Source organism: Parambassis ranga, chromosome 22, assembly GCF_900634625.1.
Source record: "Parambassis ranga chromosome 22, fParRan2.1, whole genome shotgun sequence".
Taxonomy (NCBI): domain Eukaryota; kingdom Metazoa; phylum Chordata; class Actinopteri; family Ambassidae; genus Parambassis; species Parambassis ranga.
The window spans coordinates 17,771,452-17,791,411 of NC_041042.1; the positions used below are offsets into that span (position 1 = coordinate 17,771,452).

The window sequence follows — 19,960 nt, forward strand, 5'->3', positions numbered from 1 at the left end:
GCTTTCTGCTTCCCCTGGGATCAAAAAGACTATTAAACAATAACTACAGGAAAATCCAAACAGACAGATACTCACTCTTTCTGCTCTGTTGTGTTTAAAGCCTTTGAGGTTGAAACTCTGCCGCTCTCCTCTCCTCCCACTCTGTCCTCTTCCAAACTTGGCTCCGGGCTAACGTATACCTTCTGGGCAAAAACCTTGTGCTTGGAGGGCAGATTCACTGTTTTGCGTGTGACGCAAATTTCTCTGGTCTTGCTTTTGCTCTGAAGTGAACTTGCCTTTGTTTCTGTGCCAGTGTCAGGCTCCTCTGGCTGCGGTAGGGTTGTTTGGAACTCCCCTGTAGTCAGTGCCAAGGAGATGGCGGATTCTGGCGGGCTGCCACCGGACCGCTGAGTCTCTGAGGGGGTAGAAGGGCCGTCGGCGGCACACTGTTTCACTGAGTCATCCTCAGGAATTACTGTGACAGGTACAGCCAGCAAGGGAGGCGAGTCCGCTCTGAAGACCTCCTCCTCTTGTTTCATAGTATCCTTTCCCCTCTCTCCTTCCTCCTCCTCCTCTCCCAGGTGTGTTTCCACCCATATGGCTTTGTGGAGCTGGATGGGAGAATCACCTGGAGGTGCGGTGTGTTTCTCAGGGGAAGAGCTCCATGTAGTGGCAGCAGTTTCCCCTGCAATGCTGCTGGAGGATATCTGCACATTACTACTGGCTCCTGTGCTGTCTCTCTCTACATCCAGAGAGTTTCCTTGCTTTAGAGTCAGGATTGTGTGTGCTGTGGATGACTGTGAGCCTAAAGTTATCCCTCTTAGTGCGGTGCTGTGTCCCTTCTCTCCAACTTTTACTGCGGTTTTCTTTGATGCTAAGCTTATAGACGTTAAGTTAGGGGACTTTGGGGCTTCAGCAGTCTCAGAGCATTTAAGTGACAGCAGCGTGGTCGGGCTAATCATGTTATCCTCACTGGAGCTCTCGGTCCTCAAGATGCTTTCCTCTAAGTGAACCTGCAGCCTGCTGTTTATTTCCTCCACTACTGACTCTGCAAAGCTTAAGTCAGAGCTGGCATCAGCAGCTGATGCAATGGTGGGAGTCACATTCCCAGAATTCCTTTCACTGCCGGCTCTGCTGACCCTGCACACATGGGCCTCCCTCACACTGCTTCTGCTGCTGTTACTGTTGCTGTCTGCAAACGGGAGGTCAGCTTCATCCGTTATCAAGGAGCCCATGCTCGAGGTGCTGGGAGTGGAGGTGCGGCTTGGCCTGGACTCTGCATGATGCGGCGACGTCAGCTCGCCATCTTTGCGAGGGGGAGTGGGAGTCTTTAGCCCATCTTCCTGAGGTGGCTGTGGGGAACGTGGGGACAAGGGGGACGCTGGGGAGCTTACTTCGGTGGAGGAGCTGGAATGCTGCTTATTAAGGCTCTTTTTTCTGATGGAGCTGAAGAAGCTGCTCATTCGATCAAGCACTCCCCTCTTCTCCGAATTCTGAAAGAGGGCAGACAGAAAGGTAAATACTGAGATGACAGCACAGGCGGTCACACCCTTTTTTCTCAAGCTCTGCTAGAAAAACAAAAGAGAAAATGAAAACTTAAAAGAACGTTATGCACCTCATCAGACATGCAGACATGGAATTTAATTACAGACTCCCACATCCTTTGAGATATTTTAATGTTAGAATCTATCTACGTAGTTCTGACGTAGTTATGACACCTATTATATAAATACATTGTAATACAAGTTAACAGCTGGAGCACAACACATGCCAGAACTTAAGAATGGAAATGATTTGCATTGAAAAGAATATAAAATGGTTTTGTTCAAATATCTGACCTTGTTAATATACTGTTTTTGAAAGGGTGATATACTTTTAAGATGTTTATTTAAAGATTATATTTACCCTTTCCTAAAAAGTTTGTTAAAAGTAGTTTAAAGGATATAACAAAATACAAAAGTAAAACAATCAGGCTGAATAATGAGTAACTTGACAGATATAAAAATGTCTTGCTCAGACCAAGGGTCGCTTATTTCAGCTACTGCATATCCACAGAATGAAGTTAAAGAAACAACTATAGGTCGAGGAGTGAACAAACAGCAGCAGTTTGGAGAATTGTACATGAACCATTATTTTCATGGGAGCTGAAAAACATTTCAGTAAAATGTCTTTTAAGAACCTAACACAAGGGAAAAACCACCACCCTGCCATCACACAGCATGGAACCTGGCTAGCTTTAAACAGAGAGCACATGTTAGGACAAGAAGCATGAATGAAAAAAACGCAATGTATTAAACAACAGACCCATACCATTCCGACTTCCTGGAGTCTAAATTCTGTTAAAGTCCTGCATCCAGTGATAAAAAAATAACTGGGTTAATTTTTAAGTCCTTCAGAAGCCAGAGTTCTGCCTACTGTCCAACCTGCCTGCTGTCTAAAAAGAAGTGTCTACTCTGAGCAAACACCCAAAACCGTCTGCTTCTGCTGGTGTGTGTGTGTGTTTAGAGTTAAGTGTCCCAGCTTAGAAACAAAGTGTCTGACTGGAGGGTACGGCCATTTGCATCACAGCCACACTGAGGAAAAAAAAATATTGTGAAAGAAGTTCACATGGCAAACAAGAGCAAAGAATTCACAATCCAGTAAAATTGAAAGGGTGTGGAGGAGCCTGCTGAACACAACCCCACCCTTCCTCATTCTAAAGCTGCGGGTATCAATAGGACTGGCAATAGGTCTGTTATCAACTATAGGTAGGAAGAGGTTTGTATGTGTTGACTCAGTATCATTTAGATAGCAGCTATACAGTGAAATGGGTCAAAGGTGCGACGATCTAATAACATAAGGGGCAGTAAATGAGACAGGTGAATATTTTTCATCTGTTTCAGTCAAACGTTTACATATTTTCACTGAGCAAACAGTCTGCGGCTGGGTTTCCTGTTCATATCTAAACAGAATAAAACAGTGTCAAAGCTGTGATACTCTACCTCCGGATTGTTTCCACTCATTCACACAAATCCAGCTGGGGTTAAAAAAAAAGCACCAACAATTAAGTATCCAGTGTCCACTGGCTACCTGTTGCAGACCTACTACTCCAGCAAGCCTCGTGTTTACCCACAGCAACGACATGTCAGGTAGGTGGAGATATTGAACTATATCAGTGCGTATCACGGCCCATTTCCTTATCTGTCAGCCAAAGCTTTGCTTCACTCTCTGATCTCTGCAGCAGATTATAATCCGAGCAAAACCACAATCTCCATCTTAACTATGGTTAAATACTGCAGGGTGCAGGATCTGTACACACTGCATGTCAAAGAGTAAATACAACTGTTATTAACTCAGTAATAGAAGTCTTCATGTATAAATAATATCCATGACTTTTTAGAAATTATCAACACTAAATATGACCATACTGCACACTACCCCATTGTGTGTTTGACACAAATAACACAGAGAACAGGTCTGACAGGTCTGAGTCAATGGAAAGCTGGAACAGGGACAGTCAAATCCCACAGGATTATAATGTGGACCGCATCTTAAAGGGGAAGCACACTTTACCAGCCTCACTTCGACCACCTGAGACGATCTGTCCCCTACAGGCAGAGAGGACAGGAAGCACTGGTGATGTCTTGGAGCAGTGCAGCTGTTTAGAGAGACCCCTGTTATAACCTCCATAAAACAGCCGCGCAAATGAAAGTGACACAAAACATACCTCTCTGTCTGCAGGCCGTCATGCCTCAGTCGAAGAAGCACTTAAGCAAAATGTAGCAAAATAATTATTAAAAAATAGCAAATAAAATAGGTAGTGGGTTGACACATTGATCTAAGGCTCATTATCCTACTGCCATATAAACAGAGGGTGTATCTGACTGTCAATAATGGAGCACTGCTTCTCCTTAGTCAGGGTGGAGCAAATTCACTGTAGGTGGACCCTGGAATAATAACGCACATGTTACTGTGGGACTGATAAAGACTGATAAAGACTGATAAAGATTTTTATTGCATGCTGTTATAAGTGGTGTGGCCTCTGAGACTGAGTAATGTGGGTGTGTACACCGAGTGAGTGTGTGAGAGAATGTGAACTTAGTGGAGGAAACCTTGCCTCCAGGAGCTCATGTGTTAAGCTTTGCAGGTGATATATGAAGCAGCTAACAATAAAGCTGAAGGGTGCTATTCCTCTGATACGAGTTTACATATCCAAATCAGAATCAGAATTACTTTATTTATCCCCAAGGGGAAATTCTTTAAATAAATATTAGTCCAGATCAACCTCTCTGGAAACAGGCTTTTAAACCTGCTGTGATCATTCCTATACTTAAAAGTCCAGTTCACTGGACCTGGACATCTTAGCAAACTACAGATCAATCTCCAACCTCACCTTTATTTCTAAGATACTTGAAAGAGTGGTTGTACGTCAGTTAAATGACCACCTGCATAGGAACAGTCTGCTTAATGTGTTCCAGTCTGGATTCAGAGCCCATCACAGCACAGAAACAGGTTAAAGTCACTAATGACCTCCTCATGGCATCGGACCGTGGACTTGTCTCTGTACTAGTTCTACTGGATCTCAGTGCTGCCTTCAACACAGTAGATCACAGCACCTACACAGATTAGAACATGAGATTAGGATTACAGGGACAGCACTGCGCTGGTTTAAATCATATTTAATTCATATTTTATGTTAACGATGTTTCCTCCTCAGGTACAAGGGTTAACCACGGTGTTCCACAGGGTTCTGTGCTCGGACCGATCCTGTTCACCCTCTACATGCTCCCTCTAGGAAACATCATCCAGAAGCACGGCATAAACTTTCATTGTTATGCTGATGATACCCAGCTGTATTTATCCATGAAGCCTGAAAAAAACTAAGCCGCTAGTCAGACTACAGGCTTGTCTAAAGGACATGAAGGACTGGATGTCCTCCAAATTTTTACTGTAAACTTAAATGAGGTCATTGTTTTTGGCCCCAAACATCTCAGAACTAGATTATCTGATAATATTCTATCTTGATGGAATTACTCTGGCCTCCAGTACGACTGTGAGGAACCTCTGAGTTATCTTTGATCAAGACATGTCGTTTGTCTCTCATATTAAACAGGCCTCTAAGACCGCTTTCTTTCACCTGCGTAATATTACTAAGATCAGGAGCATCCTCTCTCAGAGTGATGCTGAAAAGCTCATCCATGCTTTGTCACTTCAAGCCTGGACTACTGCAACTCTTTATTTCAGGATGTCCACATTACTCCATCAACAGTCTGCAGCTGATCCAGAACGCAGCGGCTAGAGTTCTGACAGGAAGCAGCCAAAGGGATCATATCTCTCCTGTTCTAGCGTCTCTTCACTGGCTCCCAGTGAGGTCTTCCTCATAGTTCCCTCTCTCTCAAACCAATGATTACGGTAATGACTGCACTAGTCTCTGTTGTTCATGCTTGTTTTATAATGAACTCATGATATATACATCCACTATAATATAAACAATAGTTTTAGCTTGTCAACATCAACAACCTGTCATGTTTGTTCTCTATAATGTATAATGATGTTTATGCGTGTCTCTCTCTCTCTCTCTCTCTCTCTCTCTCTCCTTCATCCTCTCTGTCCTGTCTCTCTCTTCTTCTCCACCTCTATCCGGCCAGCTGCCAGCAGGAAGGTTCTTCCTTATGAGCCAGGTCCCCTCTTCATGTTAAAAGAGTTTTTCCTTGCCACTTGAGTAAGATACTGCTTGCTATTTCTAGGTTCAATCAGTTGATTATTGACCCCAATAATAATCCAATAATCCATGTTGTGACAGCACTTTTTAGACATCCTCTGGTGCCTGTTGCATTCATATCTCAATAACTCCCGAGCTTGGTTTACCTAACCTATGGTAAACCAAGCCAGTGTGAAAACCAATTCCTCATGTGTCCACTTGGGACTGAATCCAAAAATATTGAAATACACAAAAAAGTTTTTTTATTGTATCAAGACTTAAAGTTATGAGCTTCCTGAGTCCGAGACAGACGCCGTCAACCTAATGATGACTGGGGCAACCACGCTGAGTTTGTAATCCACTCTTTACAGAAGAAAGCTCCTGCCAGCTTTATTACAGCATGATCACACCACTCTCACCATGGTGAACACTGGCTGTAGCTGCTACATCTGCTGAAACAAGCCAACCTGAGTGTTCTAAGCACTGCTTAAGGAAATCTGACCCATTGACCTTTTCAGGAACTTTCTGGTTTACATTAAAATACCACTGCTTCAGAGACACTTGAGCCAAGCTCACGAGAAAGCGTTTGGAAGTTTGCTGCACAGCAATCAGGTCTGGTAATAGAAAATAAAATAACATACTGCCAGCAAACATAACATGCATCAATGAGCCACAATACTTATATACAAACTGGACTTAGATATTTATTACCGTAATGCGTAAAGAAACACTGACCTTGAAGAATTTGGAGGGTGAAGTAGGATTGTGCGGCTGAGTCATGTCGAAGCTGATCATGGAGGTGGACTCAGAGTGAGGGTCCCAGTCCGATTCAGTCCGGAAACTGCACTCTGTGGAAATACTCATCTGGTCGTAGCTCCTGGGATAGAGAGAGGCAGGAAACACAGAGAGAGAGAGAGAGTGGGGAGGGGGAGAGGATGTTATGTCACGGGCTTTTGTTTCTCCTCTCATTGTACAGTACTGATGTTTCTACAGTAGTTAGCAGACAGCTTGTCATGATACTTTAATTTCTTAAGAATCTCCATGGAAGATAAAAGCAGTTTTATAATTGAAATGCTCATGAGTGCACATGATTTTAATGTGTATCTTTGTAAAAACAGATCCATAATATGGTATGAATTTCCCAATGCAGTGTTCCTCGTGAGTAGTAATAGAATCAGTAAAACTATTAGTCCCAGAGGGGTTGCTGTGGGACTTGTTACTGTTGTAGTGAGGCGCTGACACTAATTGTTCTTAACTGCAGTGACATTTTCATTCTTTAGCGATGACTTGGAAAAACACACTGGAGGACAGAGAGGTTGAAAATATGACACTCGACGAACAACATTCACTCGTCAGCGGTAAACAATTAGAGTGCCACAGAGGATTCTAGAGCGTACGTGAGGCATGAGGAGGAGCATCTATTTCTAGAAGGAGAGGTTTCTCAACAGTTAATGTTTAAGTCAGAGCTCGTACAGATCGATCACACCTGGTGTGGAGCAGTCATGTGATGTAGTATTAAGGGCTCATAAGGGCTAATAAGAACTCAAATACCTCATGGTGCGATCACATTCATTTGCACAAATCCACATCATCACTTGTTTTTGCAGCAGCATTTCACACTACGGCACAGACAGGAGACATTTATCAAACACTGCTCTATACTGCTGCTGCAATGTGGAAACATCTTGTTGACAAAAGTTTCCCTATAGTGACACCTTGTCCCCAGCCACAATCACAATGCCTGTGAAACACTGTTTTTCCCCCACAAGGGGGCAGCATGCGATTGTTTTTTAAAGAACGCTGGTAGAAAGTCAGTTCAGTTACATTTTGTAGCTGCTGTGTGTCGGAGAGTCTGTGCCAAGACTTTGAAGTCAGACTGGTTAATGAGTTACTGAAGAAATACCGAGGTAGAGGTGAACACTGAGCTTCCTCACAGCAGTAAAGTCATGTCGTGTAAACTTGACTCGCTGTAGAACAGCTGACTCTAAGAACTCAGAAATATTCAGAGACATATTTACATTTTCTATTCCGACCACGCCTCAGCTGATAGGATCCTCTGTAGCTTTAGCTTTCTGCTCGGTCTAACAGGCTGATCTTTGACAGTGCTCTCTTTGGTTAAGAGATTAACACCTTGTAATGTTGCTCATGTGATTAAATAATGATATTGCATATAATATAAACACAATTTCAACTGTAGAAAACAATAGTTTTCTACTCTTCCTTTAATGAGAACTGTTTCCATGGAGTTTATACTGCACTGCACTGTGGTGTTTAAGAGTTAATTTGAAAGAAGGCACATAAATATGACTATATAGAAACCAATTGTAGTTTAAACAAAGCAGGCGGATGTTAGGCAGAGGAGTGGTTGTCAGTTTTCATACCATCACACAGTGGAAGAGGGCATGAGGCAGTGTGAGGGACGATGAGCTGAGTTGTTTTGTTTTCTAGTATGGGAGCTGAGCTTTGTTTGAATCCAAACCTTTTACAGGTGATCAGAGACATTCTGTTTCCCAGCCTGAACAGGCTTTTAATTAATATTAAAGCAAATTATTCAAGTAGCAACCAGGACAAGTAAAGTCCCTGTATCCATTAATGTCACAAGCACCAGAAAAACAGTAGACTTCTAGGACAAAAGAAACTGAGAGAGAGCCAGAGGGAAGCAGAACTTTGCAAACTTTGACTTTTTGATGCTCCTCTTTTCTACTTTTCTTTAAACGATTGAACACCTTCCATGAAAACAAGCATCCACTTGCTTATTTTCTTGGAAGGTGTTCAAAAATCAAACATGTGCATATGGGAATTCAAGTGACATCAGTGTTTATCATGATGATACAGGCAACAACAGGTTAAAGGTGCTGCAGCAAGTGCTGACATAGATGCCTCCAGCACTCACTGTGACTCACTGCGTCCCGTCAGTGGATGGATGTGCCCAACAGTAATGAGGCCACATCGTGTTTTACTTTTAATCTATCTGGAAATAAACAGCCCCTGATGACCAGAGCATGATCAGAGCACTTGTGATTGTCACATGGTATCTAAATCCTGCTGCTTAAAAACACAACAAATCATTTCTTTTCTTAGACTGTGGTAAGCAAGTTTCCTGATGGTGGAAAAAGTTACTGTTGTATTTGCTGTTTCCAAACCCCACCTTTTTAATGCTATGTTACATGAATAGTAATATAATGTAAGCACTTGAACTTCAAATACAAATGTGAACAAATAAAACACATCAAACGGTTGAGTTTATGAGCCAATCAAAGCTTACAGTTAGGGGAAAAGTGGCCAGTGGATTAAGCAATCTATGACAACACAGGCACACAGGGCAAATGTCACATGACATGAGTCATGTGACCTATGAAAGCTCATCTAAAAAAGCCTCTGTGTGTGTGCGTGTGTGTGTGTGTGCGTGCGTGCGTGTGTGTGTGTGTGTGTGTGTGTGTGTGTGTGTGGGGTGGGGGGCGGGGGTCGGGGTGCAAGATCATTTGGGTAAAATCTGTCTCACACTTACACAGGCACAAACCAGCTCCAACGTGCCTGAACCTTCACTTTGTTGCACCACAGACAAAGCACTACTGTAATAAGCACTAAATTCATAGGATCTCATCCAGGAACGTTTGCTGTTGTGTCTGTTACACCATGGTAACTGAAAGTATTCATCAAAGTTTGAATGTCACTTTATCTCATCCTTTTTAAAGATGTAAGATAAATGATGTTATGACACTTAAACCTCTAAGAAGAAGATATGAAAGGAACACCAACAATTGTTATTGATATAAGGAAATAGTAGATATGATCAAATTGCTTAAGTGCATCTACACATCTATGCAGGTAAAGAGGCATCAGAACAAACACAACACAATACAGTCACATTGGAGCGATCTAACGTCTGACAACCATGACAAACATAAACGCCTTCTTGGCAAAAACCCTGAGTGAGTCAGTCTGCTGAACCAAACAATAATGCTCTACTTTTTAACTGGATTACAGGATATTTATAGGCTTAGGTTTTCATCAGACTGAATGACTCTTTTTATATTTGTGTAGTCCTGTTCCTTCATACAAACATGTTTTACCTTCGGTGTACTGCACACTGATGTTTGAATTTGGAACATTTACAGGCTCTCCACGGAGGTCAAGACAGCTTACAGTGCAATTTTAGAAAACTGATGCAAATAGACAAACACCAGCAAAGTAGGAAATCTATATTAACGTGACAACACATACATCTCAAATCCACAAAATATAACTAATATAAATACAGAGATGTGACGCAAATAATCAATCAGAAACAATGGTAATGTTTTCAGGAACCTGCTGGACAATAAGCAACATAAATATCAGCACTGAGTATTAGCAGACTATATAAAGATCAGATGGGGAATAACAAGTTTTTTCCCAGCATGCCTCTTGTTAGGGTTAGGGTTATGGTTAGGTAGTAACAGTATTTGTATTTGCTCATCTTGTCATATGACCTGATATAGAGCTGATGCAGAACTGTTAAAACTGCAGTTCACCTGCCAGCCTCTAGGTGCTAGCTCCAAAAAGCGAGTCAATCTCCACAGTCAAAAACAAACTCATTCTATTTACATGTGGACTTAAAATTACATGTAATTATGGGTGTGACTGCTTTGACTGACAGGCAGGTTTAGGCTGACTGCGACACTTCCGACGTGGCTCACACACTCAGAGGAGCTCCTCAGAAACCTACAGGTGACGTCACAGAGGATTCATCCGTCAGGGCCACAGCCCGAGACTTCAAGGTGGCACTCCATGGGGGGGCTGGAGATGTCAACAATTCCCCCATCCGCAATGGAATTTCACTACCTCATACTGTAGCAGAGAAAATTTGAATAGTCTTGTGACAGCTGACAGTACTGTATCCACATCCATGGAGCTACTGTACCATACGTGTTTACACAGCACTAGACTGCCAGGAGGTACATTTTGCGTGTACCGGAACCTTTACGAACTTAATCTATTGCCTTCATTAGACTGGTTAGACACAGGTTATCAACACCAACTCATTTTCCTTGTTCCTGAACAAATTAAACAGTCGATTTCAGCTCTGCAGCTGCTACTGCAAAGACTCAAACAAGGGATGGAACGGATTCAAGCACTGACTCACCCTCTGCTTGGGATCTGAGGGGTTTAATGAGTCACTGGGAGCTGTTGATGGAAGATATCTTGTTCTAACACTGTATAAGAACAGTGCAGAGCAGACCACACCGAAGGAGGCCACTGGATCTGACTGCTGGACACAGCACAGACACAGAGATGCAATCCTGATAATAAAGCTTGTATCAAGGTCAATGGGAATCTTGGACTTCAGCGCTAAAAAGTCTGATGTTATTACATGAAATCCAATATAATGCATTTTTAAAATAAGCCAACAGATCACAAATAAAGGAAGAAAAATAGACTCTGCACAGCAAATCAAAAACAGCTGTTGTTTGGAAGAGCGACTCAGCATTAGGGAGTGCCTGGAACAACTGCTGCGGAGTCGAACGTTTGCCAGATACAGGGCGGGTCTGCAACAACCAGTAGGCTGCAGCCACTAACGCTTCCTCCTGGACCGATGGCGTGCAGAAGAAACCCAGCCAACATGTTTGTGAATGCTTTCAGGCATTTTTTTTTCTAAGGCAAGTCTCAACTGCAGACCTCCAAGTGAAACCAAACCTCTGTGTATGTGCAGCACAAGAGACGACTGGAGGAGGTGGAGGTAATCAAGTGCATGCAGTTACAGAGACAGACACACGTTGTTGTGACAATACCACAAGAACAATGCTGCTTATAAAGCTGACATGTTGACTTTGGAAGGTGAAGCGGAAACCAAAATATACTGACACCTTGTATCTCCTCTCTTACATTATATCAAACTCATCACATTTAAAGATAACATCATCGAGATAAATGATGCGATGTGCTGCAGGGGTTGTGTTGCTCAACCTTTCTCTTTAAAGTACCACATATGTGTTTGGATTCGGAGTTTTCAAGTGGTTTTTCTCATGATTAACATGCTGGAATTATCCTTCTCTGGGGAAAAGGTTCATCTCCATTAAGTCCTGTATCATCACCATACTCCCACCTCTGAGGTATGTTAGTGTTTTAAGTGCCGCAATTTGCAGTGCCGCTAGTGGCCACTTGAGGCTGACTCCAAAAGCGAATCAATACCCAGTAGACCTCCATGTTAAATGTACAAACCAGAGTGTGACAGGGGAGTGAATCTGTACTCCTGTCCCATCTCACCTCTCACAACAAACTTCCTGTACCATCTCGGTTAAAGAAAAAACCCAGTGTCATCATACACTTTATTCTACGTCTTTATTCAGACTTCTTCACATCTGACTCCATCTGCTGCTGCTGTTGGATTTTCGGTCACTGTGCTGTGCATGCTGACGTACACCGTCAGGTTCTAGTCAGGTATATCACTGTAATCAGCCAACACACCAGATGGATCAATGTTTACTCTCTGGTTTGCTTGTAAGTTCATTTGTACATATTGTGTTGAAGAGGTAGACATAGTACTTTCCCTGGACAAAGTGCCCTGTGCCAAGTCCAAAGCAGGCAGCTGTTTGTTATTCAGAGCCAGAATGTGCAAACAGTGTACTGCCTGTTGTTAGCTCAAACCCTGCACACGGTATTCACTTCTGTTGTATATTATCAGCCCAGATCCAACATCAGTATTTGATAGCTTTGCTTAACTTATACTAAAAGGACATGCATTTAATAAGGTAGAGCAGGGGTGGCCACATTTTTTGTGAGGGTCACATAGACTTCCATAAGAAAAGCAAAGTGCCACATTTTTTCATAAATACTAATATAAATTGGAAATCACTGGCACAGTATCTACCATTATAAATATGCTCTTGTTACAGTTTCATCATTGTGAGAGTCTTTTGCTGTCATTTTCTGCTCACTCCTCTGCCCTCGGTGTGTGTGTCCATGTCTACTTTGAGTGTGTGCTGGCGTCGTGGAGTTTCTGCACTCTTTACCGTACATTTCAGCATAGTCGCGCAGCATGTTTTAAGTGTACACAGCGCGACAGTGTTTCTCCAAAGAGTAGATGGGATGACGCAGTACTGCAGTGTGGAAGAGACAAGGAGGGTTGCTCAACAGCTGCCTTTGTTTAATACTGGGTGAACGGTCGCTTGCGGGCTAGAGCGGTCCGCCGGCCGCATTGAAGACACAAGCAGGCCGGGTCTGGCCCGTGGGTCTGAGCTAGAGAGACACTACACACTATACACTTTCAGAAAAAGAAGCAGAGTTCTTATTGTTGTATTGGTATCAGTTGTTGTCATAGCTATTATTTTCAAATCCTATTATCATTATTCCCCATATTTGAAATGAATGAACATCCAGCTTCTGTTCCACTTCCATTCTTTTGTTACATTTGGGGCTGGGTTATCACATCATACACAAAATAACTTTACACCTCCATAACTTCTGCCAACAAAATTTCCTGCCATCTGTTGTTGTCATTTTGCTGTCGCATCTCAGCCAGATCAAGTTTCTCCTTGAACACATCATGCATGGTATAATTATTATTACCACCAGATATTCCCTTAAAAAGAAATAACAGCTATCAGCCAATAAGATGGAGGTATTAGATGAGGGGACACTGACCGAGAGGATGCATAAAAATGGCTCATTACATCAGTGAGTGTATTAACGTGAGTCTGCCAAGGTTCGCAGTGTGACAAACTGCTAACATTTAATATTTTTACAACAAAAAAGGCTCGATAGTCTTTACGGTAAGGTAGGGAAATATGTGAAAATATCAGTAGAACAGCAGCATCGGCCAACAGAAGATAAACAACAATCAAACAATCAAAATGTACATACCTATATTTTAATGTCAAATATTTTCAACAAAACTAAATCCCGGTGACCGGTGAACTCACGATTCACCAGTTGTTCTGGAACAAAAGTCAGCTATTCTCAGCATAACTAGCAAACCATCACTGTCACATGACAAAAACTGGTCTACAGGCTTTCTACAAATGATTTGTAATAATAATAAGCCCCACAAGAGAAAAAAAAAACAAGCCTACAGCAGCAACATTCTGGTAAGGTGTGTAAAGACAGTAATAAACAGCATCTATCAACAAAAATAATCTAATTTCCCTACAGGGATTAATAAAGTTAGTCTTAATCTTAATTTGCCATGTAGAGTAGTGCTTTCTGAATGTATAAGGTGTTAACCTACACACAGTGGACTCAATAAATCCCACAATGCATTACAGAAAGTAAAGTACAACCAGCAATCACCACATTAGCACTATGTATGTACCATCATGCATTGCGCTAAATACTAAATTTGACACAATTATTAACAGCCCTGAGAAAATGGTGCCAATGCTGTCCAAAGTCCAAAGCTGTATGTTCACATAGATTTGACCGAGTTAACTTCGCTGACTCAAGGAACGCCGACATGCTCATTTTATTTGGCTCACTTCATTTGATCCTTTGAACACGCTTCAAAAATGTTATCTCATTCCATAACATCACCTCTCCACATGGCTTGAATTTAACTATTTTCATTTTCATACTTGCAGCACAGCAACATGAGCGCGTGTTTGTTTAGACAAAGTGCAAACGGGCCGAATGATACTGCAGACGTGAAAGGTACGAGCTAAGTGCTCTTACGCAGCTTGTGAGCACTGTATTCCAGCTGATGCCTGTGCAGGATGAACACACAGAGTGTGAGTCAAAGCTCGAAGCTGCTTTGAACAAATAAAAACCTCCATACAAAAAAAAGTCCCAAAATGCTTTGCCAGTTATCAGACACGTTTTAATGCCTTTGTTCTGTCACAGCTCCATTATTGTTTTGTGATTTGGTCCAGTTCTTTCAGTGAAAGAGATTTAACAACTGCAAGCAGCTCAAAATAAAGTAGCATGCTGGGATTTACTGTGCTCTCACAGAACTAATGTAGCACATTTTATTAGGAATGTAATAGTGACTCAACCACTGAGGATGTTGATGTTATGAAAGCTTTTTCTATTATCAAACACAAAACAGAAAGTCCACGATAAAAGCAAACACAAATATGAAACAGCACGCACAAACATGGCAAAGCAGAATTGATGATGAGTAAATCTGGGAAATAAAGAGTAATTATTATATTGGGTTGGCTTCATGCTCATCCTCTGGAGACCATGTAAAAACGTTCCTGGACCATCAACAGCTTCATCCCTAGAGGCAAAACACTGAAGGGGCTTATAGGGGGAGTCATGACCCAAATGATCGTAATTAAAGATGCATCTATCTGGTGTCAATATCATATAACAGCCCAAGTATTGGCTAAATAGCTAGATTAGGTATCAGATGATGGGGCTGATCTATTCACTTCATGCTACATCAGTATGCCAGTTGACTTGACTCACAACAAATGCAAATGTTATTTGATCGGTCACACCCAAAGCCCAGACATATGTGTCGTTATCAGGGCTACAAAGTTAGGATCACTGCATTCCCAGGTTCAAACCCTCCGCCTTTGTCCTGTAGGTAAATCTGCCAACTTCAATAACTGAATTAAACAGCTTTCATCAATAGAAGGATGGGTAGCGGCAGGATGGGAGGCATTCCTCAGACACATTTTGGCGTATTAAACCAGAACAAAGGTTACAAACTCGACAAAGCTGGCTTGTCAATAAGGTATTGAACAACAATGTCTTAACAAATCATGTATTAGAGCATGACAAGCCAAAATGTGAGCATCACAGATGCAGGTTCAACAACTTTTCAACCAACAAACCAGCTGCAAGCGCTGAAAAAAAATCCCTCTCAACGGTTGAAACATGAGGCAGCGCAGCCTGCTGCCTGGAGCGGCGAGGGGGAGGATTCATTTAGCTGCTCCTTTCACTGATCAGTCTGATCTCTTATCTCAATAGCAAAACTGCAAAACATCTGGAATAGTGGCCAACGGGTTGGTATATGACAAAAATCAAACTCAGTTGTTGACAACGCACAATTCCCGCTAAGGCGGCCTGCAGGTTAGTCAGCGTTCAGTGGCTGCCATTAACTGCAATGATCCTGCTTCATGTTAAAGCACTGCTGGCAGAGTGCATTCCTGCACAAGGGACAACAAGGAAGTCTGCTCAGATGTGAAGAAGTGAAAATGACAACAGATTTGATTCATGCAATGTGTGATTAATCACCATCACACTCAGGCTGATTCCTTATTGGCTTTAAATGCTAAGTTAAAGTTTATGCATGTTCAATCATTTTCAAATGTCATGCACCATTTTTAATGTTTTTCTTGTTGCTCTATGAAGTCAGCTAGTTCTAACCAATAAATCCTTAATAAAGGCAGCTTATTGTTGACACACACACACAGGTCTTGTGTACAAAACTGTGTTTCCATCCACACCCCTGCTTTCAGGGCTATCATATAATTTTGAAAGCAGAATCTGACAGTCTCTGTTGAAGGGTGTGACAGGCTTATCTAGTCTGCCAGATCAGATGAATGCTATATAAACTTTCATCCTTAAATGTCTCAGCTAGAAACCTTCTTGGAGCTCACCTCAAACACGAACTTTTTACCAATCCCTCAGTATCATCAGCAAGTTTGAACAGGCAGTATGACCTCACGTGTATGTTTGCTAGGCGAATGAGTGCCTCACTGGTCGGATTCCAGCATGTCACAGGCCTGGAAATGATGTGACATAGTCCCTTCTGTCATTTCAACAGGGCAGAGTAAACATGCCGCAGTCTTCAGTGATCTTGTTCTCTTGCATAACAATCTCTGCACTGATAAGCTGCTGTGTTTTTACCAGCTACAGAATATAGGCCATGCGCCTTAATGGCCCAGGTGTGGATGTTTGCTCAAACACAACAAGCCATCATGGCCGCAGAGGGTCACATACGGGCCAGGGATATAAATTAGAACCATGACACAGTTTGTTAATTGAAATATTCTTAGAAAGACAGTAAGTGGTTAGTTCTACTCTTAAAAAGAACAATGTCCTAAAATTCGGATCAGTTTAAGTAGAAGAGATGTGGCAGACATCATTTATATAAAACATATAAATATATATACAGTGGGTGTGGAAAGTATTAGAACCCCTTCAATGTTTCACTCTTTGTTATATTGCAGCCATTTGCTAAAATCATTCAAGTTCATTTTTTCCTCATGTACACACAGCACCACATATTGACAGAAAAACACAGAACTGTTAACATGTTTGCAGATGTATTAACAAAGAAACAGTGAACTATGACCTGGTCCTAAGTATCAGAGCCTTTGCTGTGACTCATATTGAACTCAGCTGCGTCCATTTCTTCTGATCATCCTTCAGATGGTTCTACACCTTCATCTGAGTCCAGATACTGATTGGACTTGATGAGGAAAGACACACACCTGTCTGTAGAAGAGCTTACAGCTCACAGTGCATGTTAACCGAGATATTTCACTTTTTCTATTTTAATAAAGCATCATTCATCAGAAAATATAGATTTTTGTACGTAAGGGAAGGAGCAGCATTAATGTAATAAATAAAAACGTATGTATCTATATGGGAATGATTCCGAAATGATAACTCTGTATGAATAATCCAGTTCCTCCTGTTTGTTCGTCTCCAGAAGGCAACAACCCATCTGTACATGTCAGGGTAGTGATGGTTCTGAACCACTTGTGGCACAAGCACATAGCTTCATGCCTGCTGGCAAGATGGACATGTGAGGAAACTTCACAATAATCTAGCTGCCTTCCAAGATAAGGCGGTGCCCCCATAGTGACCCTTTGTAGCACCACCTGTAGCACTGTGTTACATTAACACCTTGACTAACATATTATGTTGCAACTAATGCTACTGTAATGTAATAAAATTCTTGACATGACATACAGCATTGTTAACTATTCATAATAAATTGAGTACTCGGTCTGGTCCAGTCAACAAAACCAGTGTACAGAACCAAAACAGCTGGTGCATCACAAACTACAGTGGGATGATACAACATCCACATACTGTATTAAGTCCAAACTTCAAAGGTTGACAGCATCAGAACCCCCTTCCTCCGACACATTATTGATTTCTTCAGCTTTCAGATCAAGAAAGTTTCTAACCCATAACTTTTTGAAAACCAACAATCTCACACACCCACTTAAGTCAGCTGCAGAGGGGAGCAGAGGCACTTTAACTGAAGGAAACATGGAGGCCTTCCTGGGGTCTGTGTCTACAACGTGTGGCGTTACACCTACATTTTACCCAGCATCCAGTACATTGTAAGACAATATGTCACACAACCTCATTTCTTGAATAACTTCTCAATCGTATTTCAACCAGGAAATCATACGTAAACAAAGATCACGCTTCCTAGTGTACAAAAATGTTTCCGCCTGCAGAAGGAGACAAAGACTTGTTTATCACAGCATGATTAGAAACGACTGTGAACACAGACCATTATTTGAATGCTCTATGGCACTGAAACAACACAAAGCAACGCTGCATCCAAACAAGCTTGGCGTGAACATGAATCATTGTCACATGATTAGGTGAACATACACGTCTATGACTCAAACTGTGTTCCCCTGTCAATCATGCAGTGGGAGTGTCCTGCTTCTAACCTGTGCAGTGCTACGTGTCCTGTCAGTTTCTTCTCATCACATATAGACTATTTCTAACCCATCAACTCCACCGAGCTGCATGTAACATGGCGTACCCTGCACGGCATGTTTTTCATTTTAGCATCAACGTTTTACAATTGCTGCCTCACAACAGCCTCTGTCAACACAAGTCAATAACAAGACAATAACACCTGAGTCACGGGCAACATCTGAATCAACCAACAAGTCCAAAGGAGGACGACACGGAAATATCTGGGTTAAAAAAAAGAATCGGAAACTTCAGCGTCATTTCTCCGACCATGTGAGGTTAACCAGTTTCTTTCTCAATCTTTAATTTAACCATGAACGAAGATGACTCACAGCAACACAGATCCCTACATTCACATCAAAGTGTGTGTGTGTTGCTAAGGCCCCTGGAGCAACACTCTTGCCCAATGGTGCCCATGCAGAATGGATCGGTCTGTTTTCCAATCACCTCCATCATCATCATCATCATCATCATCCCAGTGCAGAGCACACATTACACCTCCACCTCTCTGTGTGTTACCATTTACCTCTCACAACCAAGAGTGATGCAGGACTAAACTAGTTCCACAGAGGGCCAATATGTTGTGAAACTGCTCAAACCTGCTGGGGGTCCCCCAGGCAGGTTATCTGGGTCACTATATTCACTGACATGTGTCTCTCCTCTAAACAGTAACTGTATATTCACACAATGACAAAGATATAAGTCATTATTCAGGCCACAGCTGTGGAGAACACTGATCATTTGTTTTTGTAAACTTAAACCTACACTAATATTAAACGTTCTTGGCTTACATGTGGCTGTTGAAGCTGTCCAGTTCATCAGTCTCTGGGAAGAACACCTCTCCTCCTCCTCCTCCTCCTTCATCTTTGCTGCGTTTGGATTTTTTCCGTTTGAGTTTGAACGGCAGTAGCCTCCGTCCCTTCTTCTCTTTCGGGGAAACAGGTAACATATCAGCGGGCAATGTGGCGTTTCCTCCCAGGTTGGGGGACCCGGGGCTCCCCGGCAGAACACCCACATTGTCTCTGGTGGCATCTTTGAGGGACCCCCAGCGCTTCAGCTCCTTGTTCTCCTTGTCGGGGGACTTGCCTTTGAAGAAGCCCTTCACTTTCAGCGTGCTGGACTTGGCGCTCATGGTGTCTGGAGGAAGCAGTGCGCGCGGAGAGGTGAGAGCATGAGCGGCTGGGCTGGAGGAGGGACTCACCGGGCCAACCTGCAGAGCGGGTTGCCGCGAGCGTTTGGACATGCCCACACCGGTCGCGTGCGCCACCAGGTGAAGGGAAGGTGCAGGTAGATCACTTCCGATTATGCATTTCAAAATAAAGTTAATACGATTCTGAAGTTATCTGTTTGGATATTTATTTACACACATTGTCGACGCTGGAGTTTGTTTTCTGTTGTTTTTGTTTTGCTCCATTAAAATACATAAAACATGGTCATCATAGCCTATAGTCTTAAAAGTCACATACAGGTTTTACATTTAACACATGATTTATTTTCCAGTGTTCAGTTAATAACTGTATATATATATATATATATATATATATATAATAAAAGTTAACACTAAAATAACACCTCCTAGATCTCATTGAATGAAATACTCCAGTTAAAAATCTTCATTCATCACATAGTGGAATACATGGAGGACAAAATAACATAAATGATGATTTATGATTAAGAAGTGATGATGAATGTAAATCAAAATTATTA

The 19,960-nt window shown here is 42.1% G+C and overlaps 1 protein-coding gene across 4 annotated transcripts in view; it reads right to left on the reverse strand.

Annotated features, from left to right (window-relative positions):
• crybg1a (crystallin beta-gamma domain containing 1a) overlaps positions 1–19,469 on the reverse strand; it is a 32,867-nt gene extending 13,398 nt beyond the window's left edge. The window contains exons 1-3 of one of the 4 annotated variants that reach the window (XM_028394826.1): positions 19,045–19,469; positions 6,395–6,536; positions 76–1,472 (exon numbers count right to left, since the gene is read on the reverse strand). In XM_028394826.1, the coding sequence (XP_028250627.1) occupies positions 76–1,472; positions 6,395–6,536; positions 19,045–19,385 (1,880 nt within the window). In that variant the 5' untranslated portion in view covers positions 19,386–19,469. Of the gene's footprint in view, positions 1–75; positions 1,473–2,289; positions 2,431–2,960; positions 3,084–3,685; positions 3,839–6,394; positions 6,537–19,044 lie in introns of those variants that run through there. The other 3 variants (XM_028394829.1, XM_028394827.1, XM_028394828.1) reach the window with 3 other exon arrangements.
• Positions 19,470–19,960: the final 491 nt, after the last annotated feature.